Below are 24,688 nucleotides of genomic sequence, written 5' to 3' on the forward strand. Positions count from 1 at the left end.
GCACTTGCACTTTGTTTCCAGGTGGTTGTCATGATGGATGCTATTCACCACAGGAAAAGCAATAATTTTGCACATATTGTAATACAGTGCAGTATCCCAAAATATGATGATACTAGTTGGAGAGAACAGAAATCTTTTGAAACAGATCAAATTTACTTTCTCAGTGAATTAGACAGACATAATTTGGGGAAGCAGATAGTGCAATTAAATACTCTTTCTTTAGTTTTATATTTTCTCAGCAAAAGAAGTGAAGGCAGAGGAGATGAAACAACCTGGAATAAGTAACTCATGGAACAATGTGGCATAGAAAAGGGCAGTCGTAAATTGTCTGCTTGAGAGACTCAGCAGTTTCATGAACAGAATCAACTAATATCTAGGCTCCTAGCATATATACACATATGAATGTTATACACGTGGATTTTAGAGATATCTATACATTTCCACGAGCATGAATATTATATTTAAGGTACTTTCTACCAAAATTCTTACATTCTATTTGCTCCATGTCATTTCCATCTCAGTAAAGGTAATTGTTGAGGATGCTAAGGCAATTTATAGGCATCTGTGGGCTCATAAATCTTATGTGCTTATCCTAGAGATATGTCTTCTATGTATGTTATTGAAGGCAGTTGATATCATCCATCACCATGTATCTATGGTAAAAAAAAAGAGCTATTGTACCAAATCTGACCTCTGAGAAAGCAAACACAGGCCAGCCCTGGCAGCAGCAGGTCCATTATAGAGGGCAGAATGGAGATATACAGTTTGTGAAAAAAAAATGACACTTCCTCAGGTTTCTCCCTATCTATGGATTCTTCAACTTCCTCAGAAAAAGAAATAAAACCCTAAAAAATTCTGTAATAGTTAGGCTTTCAGGAGAAGGTCAAACATCCATATTAAGGTCCCAGTCACAGGTACTAGACTGGAAAGCATTTCAGACTGTTTTGTGTTAGTGAAACATTTCAGAATATTAAAAATGAACAACAGTTGGCAACGAGCTTGGAAAAGGAATATTTCCATTCTGGGAAGAAGACTCTGCTTTAGTAGCTGTGCTTAGGAATGCAGTCTTGATTGTGCCCACTAACTCTTCCCTAACTCAGACCACATGGTCTCTGGAAGTATGTCAGCCACTATCATTCATTCACTCTATTAGACAAGAGCTAAATTGATGTAAAATCCTGAAATGCACAAACTGTGGGCACTGCGTCCTCAGCACCAACTTGTTTCACTCCACAAACCTACTCCTCCTCAGTTGCACTACTCAGTAATGGAGAGACAAATGACTGAGTTAGGTACTGAGTCACCTTTAGGGTGTTCAGCTCCCAAGTCTCTGCCTGTTTCAGAAGGAGCTCTGGGTAAGCCTAGCCACCGAACTCAGGCTTCTCAAACTTAACACTGGAAGTGGAGAGTAGAAATACTCCTCTCTTCTCCCATCTGTGCTTACAAATGAGACTCCCACACAACTGAGGAGTCCTTCTACCTTTAGTTAATTTGATGAGTTGACCATGTTGAGTGGCTGCACTGAATCTTTCAACTTCTTATGAATTTATCATGTAAGTGGTCTCTCTGCTTGACCATTAATTTAAATATTCATGCAAAATCTAGGATTACTTGATGCTTTTCTCTCTTTCATTAAGGCTTATAATGACCCTAAAAGCATTAACTCAATATGAGGTCACAGAATTATTTTAGCTGTGAATCAGTTGCTTAATAACAGTTTCCTCAGTCATGTAATCCTACCGGCAGTAAGGCTCAAATAATTCTTTCATTTTTCTGCCTACATATTAATGTATTTAACCACTACTCTGCACAAAAAGGAAAAATGAGTTAATAAGAGATTTTCAGTACTTGGGTTAACAGTGTCCAAAACATACAGAGAAGCATGTATCTCTGAAATTAAACAGCTATTTCTGTAACTACTTAAGAGATCAAATGCTGTTTGAATGTCAAACATCAATATATCACCTCTTATACAGTACAAGCAGGATCTCACACTATTTTACCATTAGTAATTAATGGCTTGTTTTTGACTATATCATACATCAATTAAACAAGTTTACAGGCTGCAGTAGGCAAAGGCTAATTGATTTATTTTTAGTCATAATTTTTAATGGATAAAAATTTAGTATGCTTATAAAGTGAAATTTCTCCTGATGAAATACTAAATGTTTCATAAACAAAATATTTGATTTTGACATTACTGTGATGCTGTGTGTCTTTTTTAGTGTCAGAAATATTTATGATTTAAACAGGGCAATGCATGGGTAAAATGTTTTAAAAAATTGCAAAACTAACAGAATGTGTTCCTGCCTCATAATAAACAATTGTTGAATGATGTTTATTAAAACTGGCTCTCAAGTGACAGTTAATAAATGCATAGTCCTTTTATGCATGCTAAATTCAGCATTCTGAAAACTTAAAAGCAGATTGATCAAAAACAACGGAGATAAAAAAGTCACAAAGGCAAAATACAGCAACACCGGGAAATGACAGAGAAATAATTCAGACTTAAAAATGACTTATTATTTAGCAACTTGTAACAACAATTTACAGAATTAAATTAGAGGCAAATCAGAGTCTTTCTGATGTTTTAGATATGCAATTTCTCTAGTGCATATAGTTTGATCATACAGCAGAGAAATTCACATTATGATGTCCCCTTCAAAAAAGCAAAACCCCCAGTTTCTCTCAATTTCTGATTCCAGGGTACAAATATTCATAGCTAATGATAAAGAAAAAAAAGAATACAATAAAAATCAACAATTAATCTATTATAATTAAAAACTTTAAACATTTCTTTAGTATTTGGACAAGTTAAGACTGTCTATATGCAGTGTATATCTATGTATGTTTCACATATACCCAGACCAAATCTGCACCAAATTGCAAAAATACTGGATTTAATGGGCTTTGTGTCCTTTACTGCTATCACTTCATTGGCTCTTTGATGTTGCATGCATTTGCAGTGATGATGAAAAGAGTTGCTTCAACTATGTATTTCCACCTCTGTTTCTAAAAGGTGAAGGGTAAAACTTTTAATCAAGGACCAGTTTATCTTTAATTAGGAAAAACATAATTAGGCATTATCACCTAATTGCTATTACTGATGGAGAAACTCATATTTTCACAAGTAGTGACCCATGCTGTATTATGTCTCTGCTGTTTATCGCATAATAAATCCGTATTTGTGTTTGGCAGCCAGCCAGCAAAATTAAAAGGTAATCAACGTGTTTCTCTGCAGTCTGGTCATCAAAGCCTCTGGCTTCAAAGATGAATAAATAACAAAGTCAAGTTGTGATGTCCTAACAGAAAGCTTTCTTTGGGAATAACTATATTTATCTCCTCTGTCAAGACATCAAATGATACTTGAAACAATTGTATACAAAAAGCTTTGCAAAACAGATGAGAAGAACTGTGCTATACACCTGGTGTTGAGTTAAAAAACAGTTTAATGTCTCAAGGCACCACCACGGTAGAATTTTATACCTGCAAGTAATCATCTAGTACACTATTATACAGTTAAGGTAATGTATTAATAAATAGCTTGTGCAATTTTGGGAAGCAATCTATAAAGGAATGTTAGATATACAATAGGCACGTACTATAATACAAATAAAAAATAAAATTCCTAGAAAAAGCATGCTGAGCACCTCTTGGTATAGGTTGAGTTTCTTATTCTAAACACTATGTAAATCTTAACTTACAAAAGGTAAAACTGAAATCTTATAGTAACTGCTTATTTAAACTGATTTTCCTGGGTATTTGCTTCTATGTCACAGGATTACTTTTAGGGACAGAGGACTCTGGTACTGGCTGTAAGGGGCTATCTTGTTCATTCAGTTGTGCGTTCAGGTTTTCAGAAGTTAGGAGAGAAGAATTAAAAACTATTTCACTTAAGTCTGATTTTATGGATACCAGATGTGGTTCTTGAAAACTTAATGGTTCTTCTAACACCTGTGTATTTTCTCGTGTCATTCCCATATCTGACGGTGACTTTCGTTTCATTCTTGTGTATGATTTGTCTAAATTCTCCATGCCTTGGTCAGTTTTCTGAAATCGCCCAAAGAACCAGATGAAGAAACCAAACAAAGCAAAAGCCAGCAAACTTGGAATAAAAGCCAGGCATTTGACATCAAGGCTAGAGCCTGTAAATCTGCTATGCAAGAACATGTCCCCTTCAGCATAGGTCCGGTTCGTCAATGGGTTAGTGTTATTGGATCTCCACTCCCAAGATAACTTAGTTCTATTAAGGTCTTTCAAGCTTTCTGAGTCCTTCACTGTGTAGATCTTCTGTCCAGGACCGATATATTGACCATACTCATGAGGTTTGTAAAATATTTGGTTTTTCCACATATTCAGATCCAAGATTAAAACAAGGAAGATAATTCCATAGTTAAACCATTTCCCTGTTTGGAAAAAGAAAGTTTTGTCATCAGATATATCCATTTTAGAGGCAGTACAAACACAGTCATATGTAAAATCTATCCAGATGAAAAAAAAGTCCTTTTTTTATTAGTCTGTAAAGCAAAGCTGTAAATAAATTTCCACCATAATCAGATTTATGCTGAATATCCCTTAGTATTTCTCAATTAGGTCTGGACACATAATAAATTAATGTTGTAACATAACCACAGCAGTATATCAATTCAATTAACATTACGGTTTGTAGGTGATCAGTTGATCAGACCACTAGGTGATGTGGTATAGATCAATAAACCTAAAAAAGCAGGAATTCCAGGGCTTAAAAAATATTCATAGGGAAATTTTCCATGAAAAGGCCATATTTGATAGATCCCTTTATATTCTAGAAATGACTCAGGTTTTCGAGGTTGGTAATTATGCAAATTTTATATACTTACATTGTCTATATACTTATGTTGTTTGATATACCAACTATGCTGTGCAGACATATTCAGGTGGGGGAATTCAGATAAACTGTGACTTAGAGATATCGCACCCTTGAGAAATAGCAAGGGCTGACTGTAGAATTCAGAGTCTAGTCAGCTTAGCTTTTCTTATAATCTGTGTGATGATAAACTCCTCCAAAGAGGGACTCATAGTCTAACATTAAGATTCTGTAATACTGGAGGACGACACCTCTCTCCTTTTATTATTTAAAATTGCTCTTTTGTATGCTTCCTCCAGGCATCCAAAAGACATTAAAGGTAACTTCATGCAACTGCAAAGTTGGCCCTGCTTTGAGTACGGTTTCTGGAAGAGATGAACACAAGGTTTCCCTTCTAACCAATATTTTTCTGTGAACAGACAAAACAAATTATACTATTCTCATAGTCAAAGCATGTCTAACATTCTAGCTGGACATGTTAAGATCTTACCTGTGTGGTGACAACTGCTGACCACCCAAGAACCTGGGAAATCTACATGTCACCATTACGTGAAAAGACGTTCACGGAGGAATGTTCCTGCTGTTGATGAACGATATTGGTCTATGCCGGAATCATATTTAAGTATGTTTCAAGTGAAAAAGCAAATGAATGTATGAGAGGATCTATTAAATTACTTAGGCTATTGACTTGCAAAGAACAAATGGATTGCAGGAAAGTCTGTTCCTTCCTGAAAGTCTGTGCGTTCAAACTGTATAACCAGAATTCTCCAGGAGCATAAGGAGAGCAACTTCTTTCAGCAATTATGTTTAACAGCTCTTTCAGTTTAGATTAAACAGACTGAAAATTAACAAGAATGTTCATTCTCTTGTGTTACTGTCACTGTCCAGAAAACAAACTGCACTGAAAAGACCTTGCAGTCAATCCCATATTTTCTGAATAACTCCTCTAGCGAACTGAAGTTGGATGGGGCTTTGAGCAAATCGATCTAGTGGAAGCTACCCCTGCTCATGGCAGATGGGTTGGAAACAAATGATCTTTTAGGTTGCCTCCAACTGAAACCATTCTATGAATTTCCCCAAGATTTTGTCAATTTTATCACTGATCTGTTACCATTTTAGAATATTATCACCATATTTTATAATATCTAAGTTTCTTAAATCAACACCAAGACACTGCAAATGACGCTAAAGTATGAAATAAAATAATAAACAGAAAAATGTAACTTGAGGTTTCCTGCAGATGTTTGCACTGTATTTCTCATGTTTCTCTCCATCAGAATAACTCTAGTCTCTCCATCATGTCTGTCTTTCAACAGAGAGACACAAGATACATCTTGCATAGATGGGCTGCTGGGACACATATTCACTGATCAGTGCCTGGTGTCAAACAGAATATAATGGCTGACTTCTCCTTGCTTTTTCCTCAGCTGGGCACTAAATTATATGATACTCCTTTACCTAACCAGCATTTCTTAGGACACGATGATAGTGTCACTACTTTTCAGATTCCCACTGTCTGAAAATGTTTTGAAAACTGTCATGGATTCAAAACATATTTGATACTGAGTGGTGATACAGAGAGTGAGACCAATCTATACAGAGAACACAATCATATAATTCTGATTTCCTTAGGAATAATGGCCTAAACAGAAATTACAATGAAAAAATATTAAAACCATTATTTTTTTATCTATGTCCAGTTTGCAAGAAAACATGATCTGCTGCATTCTAAACTTCCTTTCTCTGTTATTGTTGCTCACTTGGACACTCTTTGAAACAATAATTTGGAATTAAATATTACTCTATGTTTCAACCCGAAAGCAAACCCTTACTGCATTGTCCCAAAATTCATGCCTTAAGCTGTGTCCATTAAAAAAAACAAACATCCAGTTCTTTTGTTATTGGCTTCATCAAAATAATATATGTGGCACTTTGTGTTTCTGCAGAGCCAAGACAGATGAATTTCCAGAGAGATACGCTAGACATCAGGGATAACAGGAAGGGTAGGATCAGGATTGCTCTTTCCCTTCAGCTAGACATGACAAGAGTGAAGATTTTTAGGGAGAAAGATCAAAATATGAAGCATAATGAAATGGAGACACTATTGAGATAGTGTTTATAAAGGCCAAAATACACTGTTATGGTTTTCTTGATTGTCTATTTTCAGGTATGACTGACAAAGGAAACCTAGACATTGCAATGCTGAGTTGTGACATAGATCCTCTTTAGGCATTAAGATACCTAGTGGATTTCACAGTGATTGCCTGTGTGAGCACATTGTCCTAAATGCAACATGTAAAGCAAGCTACATAATGAGTAAGACCTGAAACAGCAGCCTGCTGTGGTGAAGAAGTTGACTAAGAAGACAGTAGAAAGCACTAAAAATACTGAATTCCCTGAGATCATTTCCAGGTGCTTGATCTCAGGTTTCATGTAGTCTCTACACTATGGTTTCATAACTGTTAATCTCTTCCACAATGGATCCATTTAAATAATGCTCCATCCCTTTTACATTAGAAATTTAAGTGCTTACCTGATTGAAGAGAGATATGCTATTCCTGTTTCATAAAAAGCAGGAACTTGAAACTCCCTCACTCAGCTCCTAGTCAGAGTTAGGGAGGCAGATGCACAGCCCTAAACTCTGCTGCTGGAATTGTTGGGTTAGTGTGGACTATACAAACAGCTTAGCTCCATCACCCCATTTAAGGAAGATGAACTGCAAGCTGTATGTCTAAGTGGCAGCTAGTTGCCTGAGAACAGCTGCTGTTCTATAGTGGATTTTCTCAAAACTCCTTACATTTCTCACTTCTAGATAATTTTTCCATCCTTTGCATCACTGTCATGCTTGATGAGCTCTATGACCTTTCCTTTTCTTTTGAATAATGTTGTCACCAGAACCAAAGGCTGTGTATGAGTAACACTCTCACTATCACGATGTATGAAAGCAATAACATCTTTCTGCTCCTACTCAGTAATCCTTGCAGCCAGGGACTGAATTAATCCCCTCAAACACAAAATGATTGTGAGTTAGTGCTGTCTTGGTTACTTACAGAAAATGTTTTCCTCTTTTCTACAATACAATGTCCTCTGCCATCTATCCCTCTTTAAGACATGTACTTTACTACTGTACTAGCAGGCATGGTAGCCAAGTAAATCCAGTCAACCAAGTAATCCTTCTAAATCAGTGATGTATTAAAGCAGACTGAAATAAGAGGTCTGATAGTCTCCATTCACAAACTTCTATCTGATGAAAATTCCCGTGACAAGCAATTTTTGAGACCTAATATACTGACCAACCCTTAACATTATACACATCAATAATCTATGTATATGAAATTATTGTCTATTACAACTTAATTTTAGCATAATGCTTTTTATAGAAAACTTTAAGTCATATATCAAGCTTATACAGGAAATAAGCTAATAATTTTGGTAAGCTAGAAGCCAGTCATGACCTTTTACCTTGCACATAAACAAGATCAAGTTTGTAGTTTTGCAAAGAGTCAGAAAAAATACATGATGAAGCTACAAATATTAATTTTATTTTAAAAGATTTGAAGTTTCATTCCAGATTAAAAGTGACAACGGAAAATGCAGCCCCACACTATGAAGGCACTTAACTTGTCTCTTTAACAGTTTCTGTAGGATCATTATCACTATTGCTTTAGAGTTGGCTCTACTTCTGTGAAATCTGTGTGGCCAAGAATACTGGCATATACCTTGCCCCAATCAGCTGTTCTTGGATGGAAGGTGGATTTTTCACACACAAAATATGAAATAGAAGGATGTAGAAAGATAAGCTCTCAAGACTGGAAGACTAGTCAGCAAACTGAAAAGAATATAATATCCAGTCTTCAATGAAGTTACCAACGAGGGAAATCATGTGGGAAAATATGTTGCGTCATTCAGCCATGCACTACCTAAAACACAGACCTAGTTAATAACCAGCTTTCACAGCATTGACATTCTTACATGCTACACATCATTTGGAGAGACAGAAATCTGGTTTGGTGTATTCGGAAATGTGGTGAATACTGAAATTTGGTGAAATAAAGATCCCCAAAAAGAAAAATTGGAGGTATGTAGTTAGCCAAGAGTGTGGGTGTTCTTGTCAGGCTGTGATGCAAAATGCGAAACATTTTTATAGGCATTATAACCTAACAACCAGCATTTGGAGATGAAAATTTATTCCTGGTTTTCTGAGAAAGCATGAATTCTCCTGGCTAGGACATTCACCAGAAGGGAACCTTGACCCTAGAACAACCTCCACTTATGGCAGTGTGGACATGCATCATAGGCCCATGCTCTGAACACCAGCCTACACAGAACTCTGCTTAGAAACAGTCTCTCCTCCCTGCTGAAGTTGAACAACTGTGCGACGCACAGGGGTCTTCTTGTGTTGAAAGAGGTATGGATTGTCCTTTTTCCAGAAATTCACATTTTCACCATCTGAATGAGATTTTTGGACAATTCCACATGCAGCATTTGGAATATATCCCAATATTCCAGACTAGCTGCTGATTCTAGAGCAGTTTCATCTTTTTATGTCCACTCTGGAACAGACTGTTCATTTCCTAATTAAAAAGGATCTCCTATAGAATCCAGTCCTCAGCATTCTTCCTGAGGTCAAGAAGGAATGCAAAAATTCCACTTAATAAGGCTAGATGCAAGCAGCCTCATCCTGTGCAACCATAGCCAGAGGCTACTGTAGGAAATGTTGACTTTAGACTCTTATCTCAATTGTAATTTGGTGTCTAAAACCACTCAGATACCTCTGTAAAACATTTGAAATATTCTTCATATCTTCTGTCACATTAGTGTTATTAACTAGACACATGCACACAGACAGACCACTCACAGCTGATCTAAGATGAAAATCCTCTGAGGTTTTTTCACATTTGTGTGCACAGACAGCTTGTTTTTACCTCTAAGCTTTCTATTTTTGCCCACAGGCTCCATCAGGCTACTCTATGTGGGCAATGTTTGGGCTGAATCTAGACACACTGTTAGTTTAACTCCACAAGCCTGCCATGCTAGGCACTCACCAGTTATGAAGGTGATGATTTCTCCTTTGGGTGGAAAGGCACTTGGGCTAGATTAGCACTCAGAAACACGTTATAAACAGCCAGAAAAATCTCCCATCTGTTCTGACACCCAAACCTTAATATTTCCTATTTGAAAGTTACCCACACACTTGACATCAGATGCTCTTGGATTTCCAGTGCTGCTATTAAAGGGTACAAGCCAGGCCCTACAGTGCCTTTTAATCATGAAGCAGCAAAATTTACTTTTAAGTTTTACAAATGTCCCTGGGTATTATAGAAACTAGGATAGATTATGTATTTTCATAAACATCAGCCTAAAAAGGAAAACACATACTTTGCAATGAACCATCTGTCAAGGGAAATCCAGATGAGCTAGGCAGATGCAGGAATTAAAGTTATTTTTGATGTTCTTGAAAAAAGCAGCTATCAAAACAGGATGAAAATATTTAATACTCAGTAGATGCTTGCTGGGAGTTCCTAGATGCAAAGAAATGTGAGTAAAATGAGATACTCAGTTACCAGTAAAAATAAGATAGGCTTTTCATAGTAAATTTAAAATTACAGTGAAGCATATCAGCTACAGGCTAGAGATGTTAATTCAATATTAATGCCAACTTAAAACATTCAAAAATCACATCAGACCTAAGAAAGCATGTTATTAGTTTGAAGTAGCAAGATGGGATAAAATAATACACTTTGCACTGTTGTATTTATCTGCCTTTTTAGACATTGAATTATGCAGAAACAACCTTTAATTTTTTTACTCTGTTATCATGATCTTTATTTTCTGACAGCTGAAATTCCCATGAAGTCACTGAATTCAAGAGATAAGACTTTAAGACAAAATAGAAAAAAGGGGAAAAAAGAAAAAGAAAAGAAAAGCCTTTCGACTTGTGATAAAATCAGGAGAGTTGGCAACACAGTGCATGTAACTGTGAAATCCTTCTTCTATACAGAACTTGCACAAAGCCATTAAGCACAAATCAACAGAAAGGGGGCTTGAAGTCCTTCACTCCTCTGAATGTCCCTTTCCTTGGAACTGCTTTTTTGTGGTACCCTTGCTTATTAGAACAACCAGTTTTGAACAGGGCTGCTCTTATTTATAACAATCAACAGTGACTAAAACAGACTGTAAAAGAACTAAATGTAAAATTTACCAGGAAAAAGATGGCAAATGTTATTTCAGCCATACTTTCTTTCTCCTTGCTATCTGTGAGAAAATGGCTTCCAGTTTCTAAAAATCAGAGCATAGGTCATAGATTTACAGTCTGGTTTTATCTATATAGCTTGTACTAAAAGAAACATCATTCAGGCCTTAATCTTCCTTTCTTGATTGTTACTTAAAAGAAGTCTCATGGTTAAATTCTGGATCCCGTGTATTAAACAGTACTTAAATAGAGGGAGCTTCTGGCTGTTATCACTGTCCTACCAGCATGTCATCTGCTGCTGTTGAATTCATGTGCATCACTCTCTACTCTCATTTTAGACTGGATTATATTCATCTTTTTATATATGTATTGAAATAGTTCTTTCTTTTATTAGCTCCTTGATTTGAGTAGAATATTACAAGTATCTGCACATCCACACAGTAACTAGAGCTTGAAAATGATCCAAGATGATGCCCTAACCTAAGACAAGAACTGATGGCAAGAACAGATGGTTCAAGTAAAACTTACCCAAAGGGAGGTTCTTGTGCCATGTGTTACGGCTGCTTATTAGATCTCCTAAAGGGTGGTGTGGCACTGAGATAAAACAGGCACTCAGTAGACAGGGTACGTGACGTGCAGTCAAATGGATTGATTTGTCTAGTGAATCTAATAAATGGATCTTGTTAATGCTGAGCAGGGAAAAATTTTCCTCAGCCTTCCATTCATTATCTCATCCTGATTAAAAGAATGCCTTCTTGCCAGAAAATCAGAAAGGACTCCAGTCCAGAAAACTCTACAATGCAAAAATATTGGTTTCTCTTGGTTGGCCTGCTTTCAAACAGCACCACTGCTAGCAGTTCCATTTCTGATCCCCAATTTATGTTCTTTGCTGTTTTTTATTCTTTGCTCTTCCCTGATTATCATCAATGTCTCTGTCTCTTCTGCAATGCAAAACTGTTCTTTGTTCTTCAATCCCTTTTCTACCACCCATTAATTATATCCTGAGTTTCTGTATCTGATGGCACCACCCAACCTACCATGGGTAGTCATTGTTCCTGCTCCTCTGTGCATCCATTCCATTACTTCTCCTTATACAATGGAAGAACTGTAGGACATTTGTGAACCTTGTGGGAGCCCCTCCAAATTCATGCTCTAGTCTTGAGAAAAAGAAAAAAAATCTTTTTTGCTTTCCCTGAATATCATACCTACAATTTACATAATATATTTGATGCTTAAACTCTTTTTTCCCCCTCTCCTTTCCCTTTTTGCTCACTTGGGAAAGAAAAATGTCTCTCATATACACATTCCATCGCCTCTCACCCTATACCTTCTAGTCACTGATCAGGAGATCATTTACTTCATCCTATTCCATAAACCACTAGTGGCTCAAACAGTGTCACTTAGACACGTCCCAGCTGGTCCCTCTCAGCATTCCAGCAGGGCACCCACGTTGAATTTTGAAAAATCTTGCATCCCTCCATGTTTCCTACTGGCTTATTTGCCTCCCCTGATTCAATAGCCAACAGGTAACTTCTGCACTAATTTTATCTTCTTTTCTGTTTTTTAATCTCATTTCTGCCTTCTCTGCTGAAAATACCTCTTCTGAAACCCCATTCAGTCCATCTCGACTCAGTGCTGGGTTCATCGTTCTTTCCTTCTCATTCTTTTTCCCTTGGCTTTTGCTGTCTGGTGAGCTTGTGACTCAGCTGCTAGCTCTTGGCCTTATCTTTCTATCATCTCTGAATGTTCCTTTTGTCCCTGATCCACAGGAGTTTCATATGGTTCTGTCCTTGGATGCCCTCATCTATTTTATTTCTGTGTGGTGTCATGGGCTGTGACAGTTTATATTAGCAGTTAAAGACCCCTGCCAATTCACACATGCATTCTTCTGCTATCCATTATTATCCATCTCTTCTCAATGCAGAGAAAAGCTATACTCCTTCTATGTAGCTTGAGGGTAAACCAAAATATTTATCCCTATTTAACCTTCTTCTCTTTTTCATATACTATTTTTATTAAAATACTGGCTCACAGTATGCAAGGATCAGGTACTTTTTATCTATACATATCATCCATCTGAATAACTGCAATTCTATTTTATTTGAGGTTATTGAACTGTCTGCTTCTGGTTAGATGACTGATGGAAGTATGGTTATGAGTGGCCTTTGCCAGATGAGAATATCCAAAGAAAAGATATTAGCATAAATCACAGCAAAGGCATCTGAAAGCATAAGAGATTTGAAGATGAAATAAGCTGCTAATTCCCCTGGAGAGCAATTTTAGATAAAAAGATCTCTGAAGCTACATTAGGTATTACTTAGTGTCACAAGAAGTTGCTGAAATCCATTGTCTTGGTTTGAGCTGCCCCCCGGGAGCCGAGGGGCCTAGAGGTGATTGGTCCAAGGAGAGTTCCCCCTGAGGGACCAATTGGAGCTGTTCTTTTTTGCTCCTGTGAAAATTAGATATCAACAACAGCCAGAAGTTGTTGGCAGAGTGTCGGAGTGTGTGTCGCAGTGTGTGTCTGAGTGTGTGAGAGAGCCGAGAGGTGGCAGGGTCCCCACCCCCCGAACTCGGGGGGCCCTGGGACCCACAGCCCTGGCTAAGCCACAGCTGAAGGCAGCGTGGAGTGTTGCGAGGGAGAGAGATAGACTCACAACCATGAGGTAAGAGGGAGAGAGGCAGGCCCCTCGCGAGGAGGCCAAGCCCTCTTTCTCCCTCCCCCCACCCCCAGCTAGACTGCAGGGCTTGGGACAGTTATAACTGGACTGAGTACCCTATAGCCAAGGCGAGGGGGCTTTCTTTTTCTTCACCCACTGCTTGGGAAGGCGGTGGTGTGGATTTAAGGCAGGTGAGGCTCTGGAGCCGAGCCAAGAGATGGGCCAGAGAGGTTCAGTTGCCGGGAGAAACAGTTGTGATTCCTTGCAACAGCTGGAAGAACTCCAGGCAGAAATCGGAGACGGGTCAGAGAGGGCTCAGAGGTGCTCTACGTTGGGTTTGGAAACTGGAAGCTGCAGCAGCTAAAGAAGAGTGAGAGAGCCAAACACGCAGGTTTTTTCTGGGTAAGGACTTTAAAGCTATTTGGGGTGAAATGAACTGAGTAGAGACTCAGAGCCTGCAACCTGGAGGGTGAGAACAGAACATCTTACCCCTGGAAGGAAACCTTCATGAAACCAGGGAGGAAGGACTCAGAGCTGACTCCTTGGACATTTCGTGATGAAGATCCTGATGGCACAAGCTGTTTCCCTTGCAGCTCAGGACAGGAGCTCAGCATGAAGCTAAGGGCTGGTGGGGGTTTCAACCCTTTCCCTGATACTCCAACGAGAGAGAGACTTTTCACTATCGCTCTGAAGACTTTTCCACATCTGAACTGATGTGGGAGAGTCCAAGGGGTGGTAGAAGCTGTGTTAATATTGTGTATATAACTGCTTTTTAGTTTGTATAGTATTTATTCTGTATAGTAATAAATTGTATATAATTCCCTTCCCCCATACTGAGGTGTGCCTGCCTGAAAACTTCTCTTCAGTGTTGAGGTAAATTGGGGGGAGGCTTGGAAATTGGATTTTTGGGGCTCTCAAACCGTGACATCCATGAAAACAGTAGGTGTCTCTGATTCATAAGATACAGGTTCCTCATTTCCTTAAGATGTTTATATATGGATGATATGGATGATATGGATATGGACAGATGAAGAGATAGAAAAAAAAATCTGGGACACGCACAGAAGTATGTGGTTAAGCACATGGTAGCACACAGAAGCAGTTTACTGTGTGACTGTGTCACAGTCTGTAAGATTACATACCTGTTATATGTATGTGATATTCCTCTTTCAATATCTTTTGGAAATATGGTACTTTGAACTGCATGTGTGCAGAGGGCAAGCCCGGAAGATTCACTTCAACATCACCCATAAAATGTGGAAACTCCCAGTCCTGTTAAAAAAGAAAAATAAGAGACTAAATACAAGCTTTCACAGTATACTTTTGCCCTTTAAAATGTCTTAAATTAATAAAAGGAAAAGGTTCTATTTTTAGCCCTCCTATTATTGGATTTTCTTACTTTAAGTTTGACTGACTCACTTGAAATAGAATACCTTATTTATATTAGATAGTCCACTATAATTTTGACCTCAGCTCCATGTAATTATGTGTTTAAAAGTTCACTGCAGAATGACACCCATTGTATCAGCTGACAGTACAAAACAGTCTAAGGAAAATATTTAACCTATTTAATAGGTTACTAAATAGATGATATTAAACATAAATATTTAAAAGATATAAGATATTTAAAACCTTGCAAAAATAAGAATACCTATACAAAAACCTTGCTTTACAACTTCCATAATTTGTAATTTGATGAACAGTTTACAGGTAAGAAATTGACAAAAAAGGCCTGAACCTTTCAAACATTGCATATATCTGTATTCTACTTGTTCAACTTATAGGGTGTTTCCTGTATTTGGCCTTAATACATTTAAATAAACACTCTATGTAAGTGTAGGCCCTTCAGCATGAATCAATCCAAGCACAGCTTTCTCCACTGCTGTGCTTCAGCTGACAAGGTAATGTTGAAAATGTGGAAGCTCTTACACATCATTATGCATATTTTGGTAGCATGTGGTAACCCCGCTGAGGAAGAGCTGCACGTAAAGCAATTTTTCACTTGGTTATCTGCACCCACCATCAGTCACTTGAAAATGGGTATGACAGCATGGCTCATTAGAGTCCAAACTGAAAGTCTAGCAGTAGTGCTAGAATCAGTACAATTACTACCAGTGTCCTGTTGGTGACCTGCTGTTAAAAACACACTGCCCCTGTTCCCATGCATATCCCTGGGTTTGTATCCAACAAGCTAGTGAAACAAGCACCTGATTTACTAAAAAAAAAATAAAGGAATATGGAATGTGAAGAGGTCAGAAAACCAGCCATCTCCCCACAAGAACGAGTTCCATCTTTTTACTTTTCAGTTTTGTAGAAATGGAAAGTTTCCTTCCAGAGTAATGGAAAAAAAAATAGTCAAAACTAAGAATCATTAAAGTGGAAGGAGCTGTTGACTCCCTCAAAGGCAGAGAAGCCCGGCAGAGAGACCTCGATAAATTAGAGGGCTGGGCAACGACCACAAAGTTCGACAAAGACAAGTGCTGGATTCTACACCTGAGATGGGGCAACCCTGGATGTTCATACAGACTGAAACACTGGAGAGCAGCACCGCAGAAAGAAACCTGGGAGTCCTGGTTGATGGCAAGTTGAATATGAGTCAGCAGTGCCCTGGCAGCCAGGAGGCCCAAATGTGTCCTGGGGGTCATCAGCCGAAGCATCACCAGCCAGTTGAGGGAGGCGACTGTCCTGCTCTTCTCTGCACTGGGGCAGTCTCACCTTGAATATGTGTGCAGTTTTGGGCACCACAATATAAGAAAGATATAAATCTATTAGAGAATGTCCAAAGGAGGGCTACAAAGATGGTAAAGGGCCTTGAGAGGAAGCGTATGAAGAGCAGCTGAGGTCACTTGGCTTGTTCAGCCTGGAGAATAGGAGACTGAGGGGAGACCTCATCACAGTCTATACAACTTCCTTGTGAGGAGAAGAGGAGGGGCAGGTACTGATCTCTTCTCTGTGCGGATCAGTGGCAGGACTTGAGGGAATGGCCTGAAGTTGTGTCGGGGGAGGTTTAGGTTGGATATTAGAAAAAGGTTTTTCACCCTGAAGCTGGTTGGGCACTGGAACAGGGTCCGCAGGGAAGTGGTCACAGCACCAAGCCTGACAGAGTTTAGGAAGTGTTTGGGTGATCCTCTCAGGCACATGGTGTGATTCTTGGGGCTTTACTGTGCAGGGGCAGGAGTTGGACTTTGATGAGTCTTGTGGATCCTTTCCAACTCACAATAGTCTATAATTATATGATCTCTGAAAGATAAATCACTATATATAACTTCCAAGAATTGCTAAACTCTCCAACATTTTCTACAATGGAAAGGAAATGGAAGAGTTTTATCACAGGGAATAGCATGGCCCACACACTAACAGCAGCTGATTTGTGCTAACTCTTTGTGATACTGAGTAAAAGGGATTAACAGGAGTGCAAGCAAGGAAAAAACCTGATACTCTTTACCAGGTTCTTAATGTTCACAGCAATGCAGAAAGTGCCAATTTACAGATGCAGAAAATAAGAGAAATAAGGATGCTCTCCTTTTGCCTTATCACTAATGCAACACATGCAGTCCTGGTCACGACATATGGTAATATCTGCCCAGCTGCACAGTCCCTTACCCTGTATCTGCAGACATACTCTTGCAGGTGGCAGGCATTCAAAAAATGCCCAAAGATAAAAATTTTATGCGTGCACGTTTTCAATTCACAGTATCTAATATAACTCTCTGGACCGGTGTTTCATGTTAAGTCATACGTAATCTCACCCAGAAATAAACAGAAAGAAATACATTATATATTCCTGAAGGTAAATTAATGGAGAGCTGTGGACTCTTCATTAGAAATAAGCAAACATAGGAATATAAATCTGGCCTCCTGATCCTGCCTTGCCCCAAGGCTCCTACTGTGCCTTTTGCTGATTTACATTGCTGATAAAATTCCACCACGCAGAATTTTGTATTGAACTGTGTCTTTGCATTTCATTTTTTTATAAACAAGCTTTTTCTGATCTGGATGAATTTTACTTGATAATAACATTTTCTACATATAAGCCCCATACTATATGAAGCACACCTGAATTGTATCATGACCCCTATTACCCTGCAGCACTGTAATATGGTGTTACCATAGCTAAAGAGATAGGCATAGGCTGGTGCTGGAGACTTCACAGCTATAAATAGCTCACTGGTATTTCTTGGCTAGAGAAATGCAGATCTGGGCTGAGCAAAACTGCTTTTCAGGGTAACAAAAGAACAAAGAAATATCTAGCATGTATGAAAGGCACTCTGTACAGTAAACCTGTCTGTAATGTGGAGCTTCAGATTAAGGAAGAAACACCAAGGTCTAAAAGTGTGTTATCAAACATAAAAATGGCCTCAAGTAGGAAACCATCATGATGAACACCATATCCTTCTGAGCAAAGGACTCCAGATGACAATAACATGGCATAATGCCCCCACTGAACCCCACCAGACTGAGACTGCCCATTTCAGGACCCTAGGGAGCAGAGGGAGGGTGGATGAAGCATCAGGAAAAGTGTTAGAAGCTAAGAAGTGTGTGTATAACAGTGTTGACATTATAATTATTATTATTATCATTACTGAAACATTTTTCTGCACAAAAGTATTACTTTCTGTAATAATTAGATCTCAACTAATAATGATTCTTGGATTACACTGTTAAAATTTAATACTAATAATATATTAGTGTTCCTTTATATAAATAAATATAAATACAGGTGTTCCTTTCTCACCCATAAATAACTTTTTGAATGTAACACATTTATTAGTATGATTATAAAATCTGTTCTTTAAGAACAGTACCACTGGAATTACATAAATAAAAAAAAATAAATAAACAAACCAAAACACAAAAAAAAAGTAATTGAAAGAAATTTTCAAAAAAAAGAAACTGAAATAGTGAGTTAAACCTACCATGGAAGTCACTACAGTTGTAGCACTTGGGAAAATGAAGCTTCAAGTTAGGTGACTAAATGAGCTTCATTTGTTAGGTGACTAAATGAGCTTCATTTGACTCACAGCTCTGGTAAGTGTAAGTGCTTACTGTCCATGTAGAGACATTATCACCTGCAGACACATGGCAGTAGTATTATTACTGTGATGGAGAAAAGCAGATGACTATTATCTTTTCAGGCTAATGCCAATATCAGGTTGTCAAATCCAAACATAACAAAGTGGCCATTTTGCTATCTAGGTTGTAAGAAAGTGTTAAAATCTTCAGACTCTGTTATCATTGGTTTTGTTCCTTACTGACAAGGAAAAGATAACTTAATTTCAGCAATATCCAGAAAACCATTTTTCTAAGAAATTCAAGGTGCCTAGTAGGTATGATCCACCTCACTTGTTAACAGGTACACTAATAGTGCAAATGTACAAGACCATAAATCCAAACATTTCCCACTCTGGAACATAGCTGAGGCTTGCAATCATGCTTCCCTACATGGTATTTTCTCTCTGTGGTCTCTAATATCAGTCTCATCTCTGGAACATGAGTGCCATTTTCTATATTCTTTAGGTTCTCAGCTCATAGTTTATGCAAAATTCACTTGATCAGCTTTAGTCCTTATTGCTGAGGTGCCTGTACTCTGCCATTTTTGGATCTTATTAGAAACTGGGCCAAAATACCATATTCAGAATTTATTTCTAGTTGCAGAATTTTAAAAGCTGTACAACCATACTTCAGCTCATATATGTATATGATTGTTTCTCCTTTAAATCCATCACTATCAGATTTCTAATATTCATCTACTTCAGTGGTTACCAGTCTTGGGTGGGTGATGGGACTGCAGCATACATCTGTGCAGTGTATGAAGAAGAAGCTAACCCAGAACCAGAAGGCTTAAATCAGCTGCAGTGAGGTCTCTAACCTCACCTGCATTGTAAGCTTTGTGGCATGTGCAAATCAAATGAGGTTATTGTCTCATTTCACTCTAGTCATGAGGAAAGGGTAGCCAGGGAATGAACTGAAGGGCACTGAGGGGTTCATCCTAGTGTTGCAGTGGGCAAAGGGAGCACCTCTGATTTCCATCAGCTACCTCATTAAATGCAGAAGCACAGAAAAAAACCTGAGGACATCACGGTATTTGATTCTCTTCCCTTTGCTTCTAGGATAAGTCACCTGATTCATATTGACTCAGAAGATATTCCATACCATGTTACGTCAGCTCAGATATAAAGAGGGGAGAAGGAAGTAGCTCACTCTCTTCTGTGATAGCTATCCGGCAGGATGGCTGCTCCTTGGAGATGAGAGAAAGAGCACTTTGCTTATTGTGGGAAGTAGCATTTTACTGTTAGTTTCCTTTGCCTATGTGTTTGTAGCGTTGAGTTTTTTTCCTGTTTTCTGTGTAAATATAAAACTGTCTTTTTTGGTAAATCCCAGGTTTTTACGTTTTTTTCATCTTCTCTTTTCCCTCTGGGAGTGGGACACCTGGCGTTCAGCCAAAGTAAACCACCACAATACCCATGCCAAGCAAATGCACATACTCTCTGTTGCAATGCCAGGTGCTGGTTTAAGACCCTACAATGGAGGTGACAGCACCAATTTGGTATCTCTTCAAGTAAAGATATTTTTAGTAATGGTAACTGATCATCAAAGCCAGACTTTCTGATGTGATCTGGCCCTTTCTGCCATCATCTGAGGAAAAGAGAAGGCATTTCCTGGGTAGCCCTGTCCTGACTCCAAGCCAGGACACACAGCTGCACAGGGTCATGTTGGCAATGCCCAGTGCTCTGGCTGGCTGCAGGATTGCTCCTTTGTTGTTTTTGTTGCAGGTTCTGGGCTGTGTCTCCCAAGCTCAGATGAGGACCAAAACCCAGCAGGATTAAGTAAGGATCCTTAGCTGTCTGGGAGGTGGATGCTAGCCCTCAGCAAACCACATCCTATGCTTCATGCACACACAGCCCCACATCGCTTAGCCACCAGCCCCTTTCCACCCAGGGAAAACTGCGACAGAGAAGGTGGGACCATGACTAAAAAACACTAACTACTGATGGTGAACAAACATGCAACACTTTCATTTCTCCTCCTCTTTGAATGTAGCTCATAGGGTGTTTGGTACACAGTAAATATGAAATAACACTAAAAGTAATATAAACACTGTTTAGATATAATTAGGAAAGAGGACAAATGCACATTGAATATTTCTGCTTTAAGTAGTTATGATATATGCTATATTTAATGCTAGGAATACCTTTGTACTTTAAATGTCTCAGAATAATAAACAAAAACAGAGGTCCAGAACTGAGAAAATGCACATATGAATGTGTATGTGTGTTTCAGAAACTGCCTATAGCGTTTTTTATTTACTTATTAAAACTTTTTGAGGTAAAGACTGTTTTCAGATATCTTTGCATCTCAGAACACGGCACACAGAAAGCTAGAGGAAGTTTAAGAAGATGCAATGGTTTTATATTTTTGCAAGTGTTTGAAGTAAAAAATGAACAGCTGGAATTCAGAGACAAAGGCCAACTCCTCCGTGGTTATCTCTAACTTCATTGCAGTGCTGCAACTTGCAGTGGTCTCTGCAGCTGAAATCTCTGCAGCTGGAAGCTGCTAAAGTGCAAACATAATTATAATGTTTCATTCAACCTACATAAGATGGGAAGTCATCAGCCACGAGCAGAACTCACTTTCATGCCTGTGAGATCAAACTTAACTGCTCAGCTTCTGGCCTTTTGTTCTTTGCCAATACCTTATTTAAAGAGGAAGAAAATGTGATAGACATTGCTGGGTTTTGCCCTCATTAAATGAAAAATATACATTTACTCTTAATATCACCACCTGCAGACTTTAATGGCTTCAGTAGAGCTATACAGGTCCTACAGTGAAAGATGACACATTATTCTTCAAAAGACCTCCTTCTTCATGTTGGTACTCTCAGTGCTAATCTATTCATAGTTTTCAAGTCCAGAAAATTTTATTTGATCTGCTCATTTGTTTTTTCTTCACCTGTCTGGATTGTTACCAGCAATAACCGCAAAACTCCATCAGGAACTGTGGCACCAACTCTAACTGCAGACGCTGCTTTACCTTTTATTGCTTAGTCTTGATTTAAAGAATTCAAATTATGGAAAAATCACTGTAATGGTGGAATAACTGTTTCAGTTGAACTCCAACCTGCTGACAGAAGACTGAAGACAGCTTGCAGGATCAGACATGGGTATAGAAAGGCTATCCCTGCACTATACGGCAATGTAAGGCAGGAAATAAAAAACTACTGTCGTTCTCTGACACCTTAGTGCTCTTCATTCCTCAGTCTTTGCTTAGCTTCTTCAGGTTCCTGGCTTTTCTCAAGAAAGACCACTGCAAGTCTTGTTCATTTCTCCCTTATTTGAAAAAATGATAATAAGACAGCAATAACTCTCTCCTAGAGAGTTAAAGCAGCAATGCATGCTTGGCTTTTAATTACCCTTTCCATTAAAAAATCATTACAGAATTCTTCAGTCTATTATCCATTTCTGCTTATTTAAAGGCAACAATTCCCAGGCTACACAGGACCCAAACAACCCTTTTGCACTCTGCACTCCCTGCAATTTGAAATTAGACATTAATGCATTTTGAGTGTAGACAAAGCTGTGTACGCACATGTCCTCAAAACAGCGCCCCTTGTTACTGAACTGTCTGAATTGGTATTTAGCCTTTCTACAGGAAGCTCAAAGTAATCTCAAAATTTCAGTCCACCTAAAATAAGAACTGCTTGCATTACTCTGAAAGTCCTGTATCCATGCCACTTACTGGCAGATGCCTGATTCATGATAGATGGCACTGCTCTCTCTCTCCCCTGTGACTATAGCTTGGGTATCATCTTTTATTCACTCCTCCAACCTCGTAGTGCCTTGATACTGCAGATCTGCTCTGCATAACATATCACAGATATGAAAATTCCTACCAAACCCCACAGTTAGAATGTTTATCAAGGCTCTCATCATCTTCTGTTCAGTTACATCAGCCTCTTTCCCTCTGGCTTTCACAAGTGCAGTTGTTCTCAAACAATACAGAAATGTTGCTTCAAAGACCATTCTCCTAGTCTGTTTCTTTGACCACAACATTCTTCTACCCAATAAAATATAGGTCACTTCCTTTCATATTGAAATTCTTTCAGATCTTTCAATACCTTAGGTACAGACTGTCTATATAACAGCTGCTCCTTCAATCAGTCTATAAATTCAGCCTATGAATTTTTTCTCTATTTAAAGAATTTTTTCCCTGAGCAGTTCCTTATCAGCTGCAGAACTCTATGCTTTCTTTCTTCTGTATAATTCTCTTTTGCTATGAGAAAACATTAGGATATCATGCATTAGGTACCCTGGATTACCTGTCATCCTGACTGATAAAGTCACTATTGTTTGTACCCACCTGTCTAACCAGTCATAACTCTTGGACTTTCTTTTGCAATGAAATTCTCTAGGACTGGGGTCGTATTTTGTCTGTCTTTGAGCATCATCTAGCACAATACTGCTCCAGTCCTTAGTGACCATTGATAGCTCTTCGATAGGACAAATATTGCAAGCAGCGTGAAGAATTAATGGCTATCCCTTTCTCCTCTTTCTTTAGGAACAAATGAAAACAAGCCAGTGTACAAGGAAGGATGGACACTAGAAGATCTAATATCTTGAGACTTGAGTGACCAGGAACAACAGTGATCACAATTTCCTGCTGAGGACATGGACTGTTCTGTTTTACAGCTACCCTTTAACTACTTATAAGTAACTTATCTGGATGAGAAGTGCCAGTGAGAACTTCTCCAGTTAATTCTTGAGTCTGTTATGCTGCTAAGTAAAGTGGTAATATTATAATATTTTGTATCTGTAAAAGATAAGCAAAGCAACTTGTTCCCCACTTGAAATTTCCCTAAACCACCAACAAATCAGTTGCAATGGTTTTTCTGACTACATCAGTGACAGGTTTTATGGAAGCCATTTCTGTGGTGAATAGGAGAAATGAACATTCACTAATAATACACAATACTTATATTTACAGATTTACTGTGACTGCAGCCTGCTGTCAAGGGAAATCACAACAGAAGAGCCAGTCTTTCTGGTACCTTATAAACCCAAATATATGACTATGATATGGAGAATAAAAATAAATTTAAAATACATTGCTATATAATCATCTTCAACAATATGAGTACATTTCATGAGTACATGCAATAACACACATTGTGGGAAATATACCATCACTGGATTTGAACAGTAATATGATACCTGAAGCATTTCAGGATTTGTAAATACTGCTAATGCCATTTGTACATATTTGAGAACAGTAAGCTCTGCTTGGAGTTCTGAAGTCATTCGGCATTAAGACAACTGCCTCCAGTTAATTTAAGCTGAATTAAAATGTATATTGTCCCTTCTCTTTCCAAACAGCCATACACATGAATTTCCTTGTTGCCTGATATTCAAATCCTAACAATGTTTTTTAGTGTTGCCTAAACCTAAGAAGAGAGATTTGTGGTAAAATACCTGAGCAGACGTTTCCCTGCTATAAGCTTTGCAACATAATAAAAATGGTGTTAGAGAAATAAAGGCTATCTGGAGCAAGGGGATTACTGTATGTTGCTCACTGTAGATGGAAAGTAAATCAGCTGCCTCAATGTTGGAATTGGCTGACTGAGGAGCCACACTGTTCTGGACAAAATTCCTTCAGATCATAAGTGCTCTGAAGAGTTATACCATCACCTGTTTTGAATTCCCAAAATTTGGGTCTGGTGACAAACAAAACTGTAAACTTGCCCTTTGGTATTATGCGCAATCTGAAGTGGCAGATTTAGACCAAAAGTCTCAGTTTGACACTTTCATCCATTTGTTTTGGTTCAGCTGTAACTGTAAATTACAAATATGCTTGGGCACTGTTCAACTTGCTGTGATTAAGGTAGTCAAATAGTAATATTAATTTTCTCTTGAAGAAAAAAACAGGATTATATGCTGCATTTGACTGATACTGAAAAAATGAATAGAGCTTAAGAAGATTACATAAAGTAAAAATACT

At 38.3% G+C, this 24,688-nt stretch overlaps 1 protein-coding gene across 2 annotated transcripts in view; it reads right to left on the minus strand.

Moving 5' to 3' along the window:
• Nucleotides 1–2,321: 2,321 nt before the first annotated feature.
• TMEM117 (transmembrane protein 117) overlaps nt 2,322–24,688 on the minus strand; it is a 197,141-nt gene continuing 174,774 nt past the window's right edge. For both annotated transcript variants that reach the window (XM_017829167.1, XM_017829168.1), the window contains 2 exons: nt 14,839–14,968; nt 2,322–4,406 (listed from right to left, as the gene is read on the minus strand). In XM_017829167.1, the coding sequence (XP_017684656.1) occupies nt 3,769–4,406; nt 14,839–14,968 (768 nt within the window). In that variant the 3' untranslated portion in view covers nt 2,322–3,768. The remainder of the gene's footprint in view (nt 4,407–14,838; nt 14,969–24,688) is intronic.

Source organism: Lepidothrix coronata, unplaced genomic scaffold (assembly GCF_001604755.1).
Source record: "Lepidothrix coronata isolate B3197 unplaced genomic scaffold, Lepidothrix_coronata-1.0 Scaffold159, whole genome shotgun sequence".
NCBI lineage: Eukaryota > Metazoa > Chordata > Aves > Passeriformes > Pipridae > Lepidothrix > Lepidothrix coronata.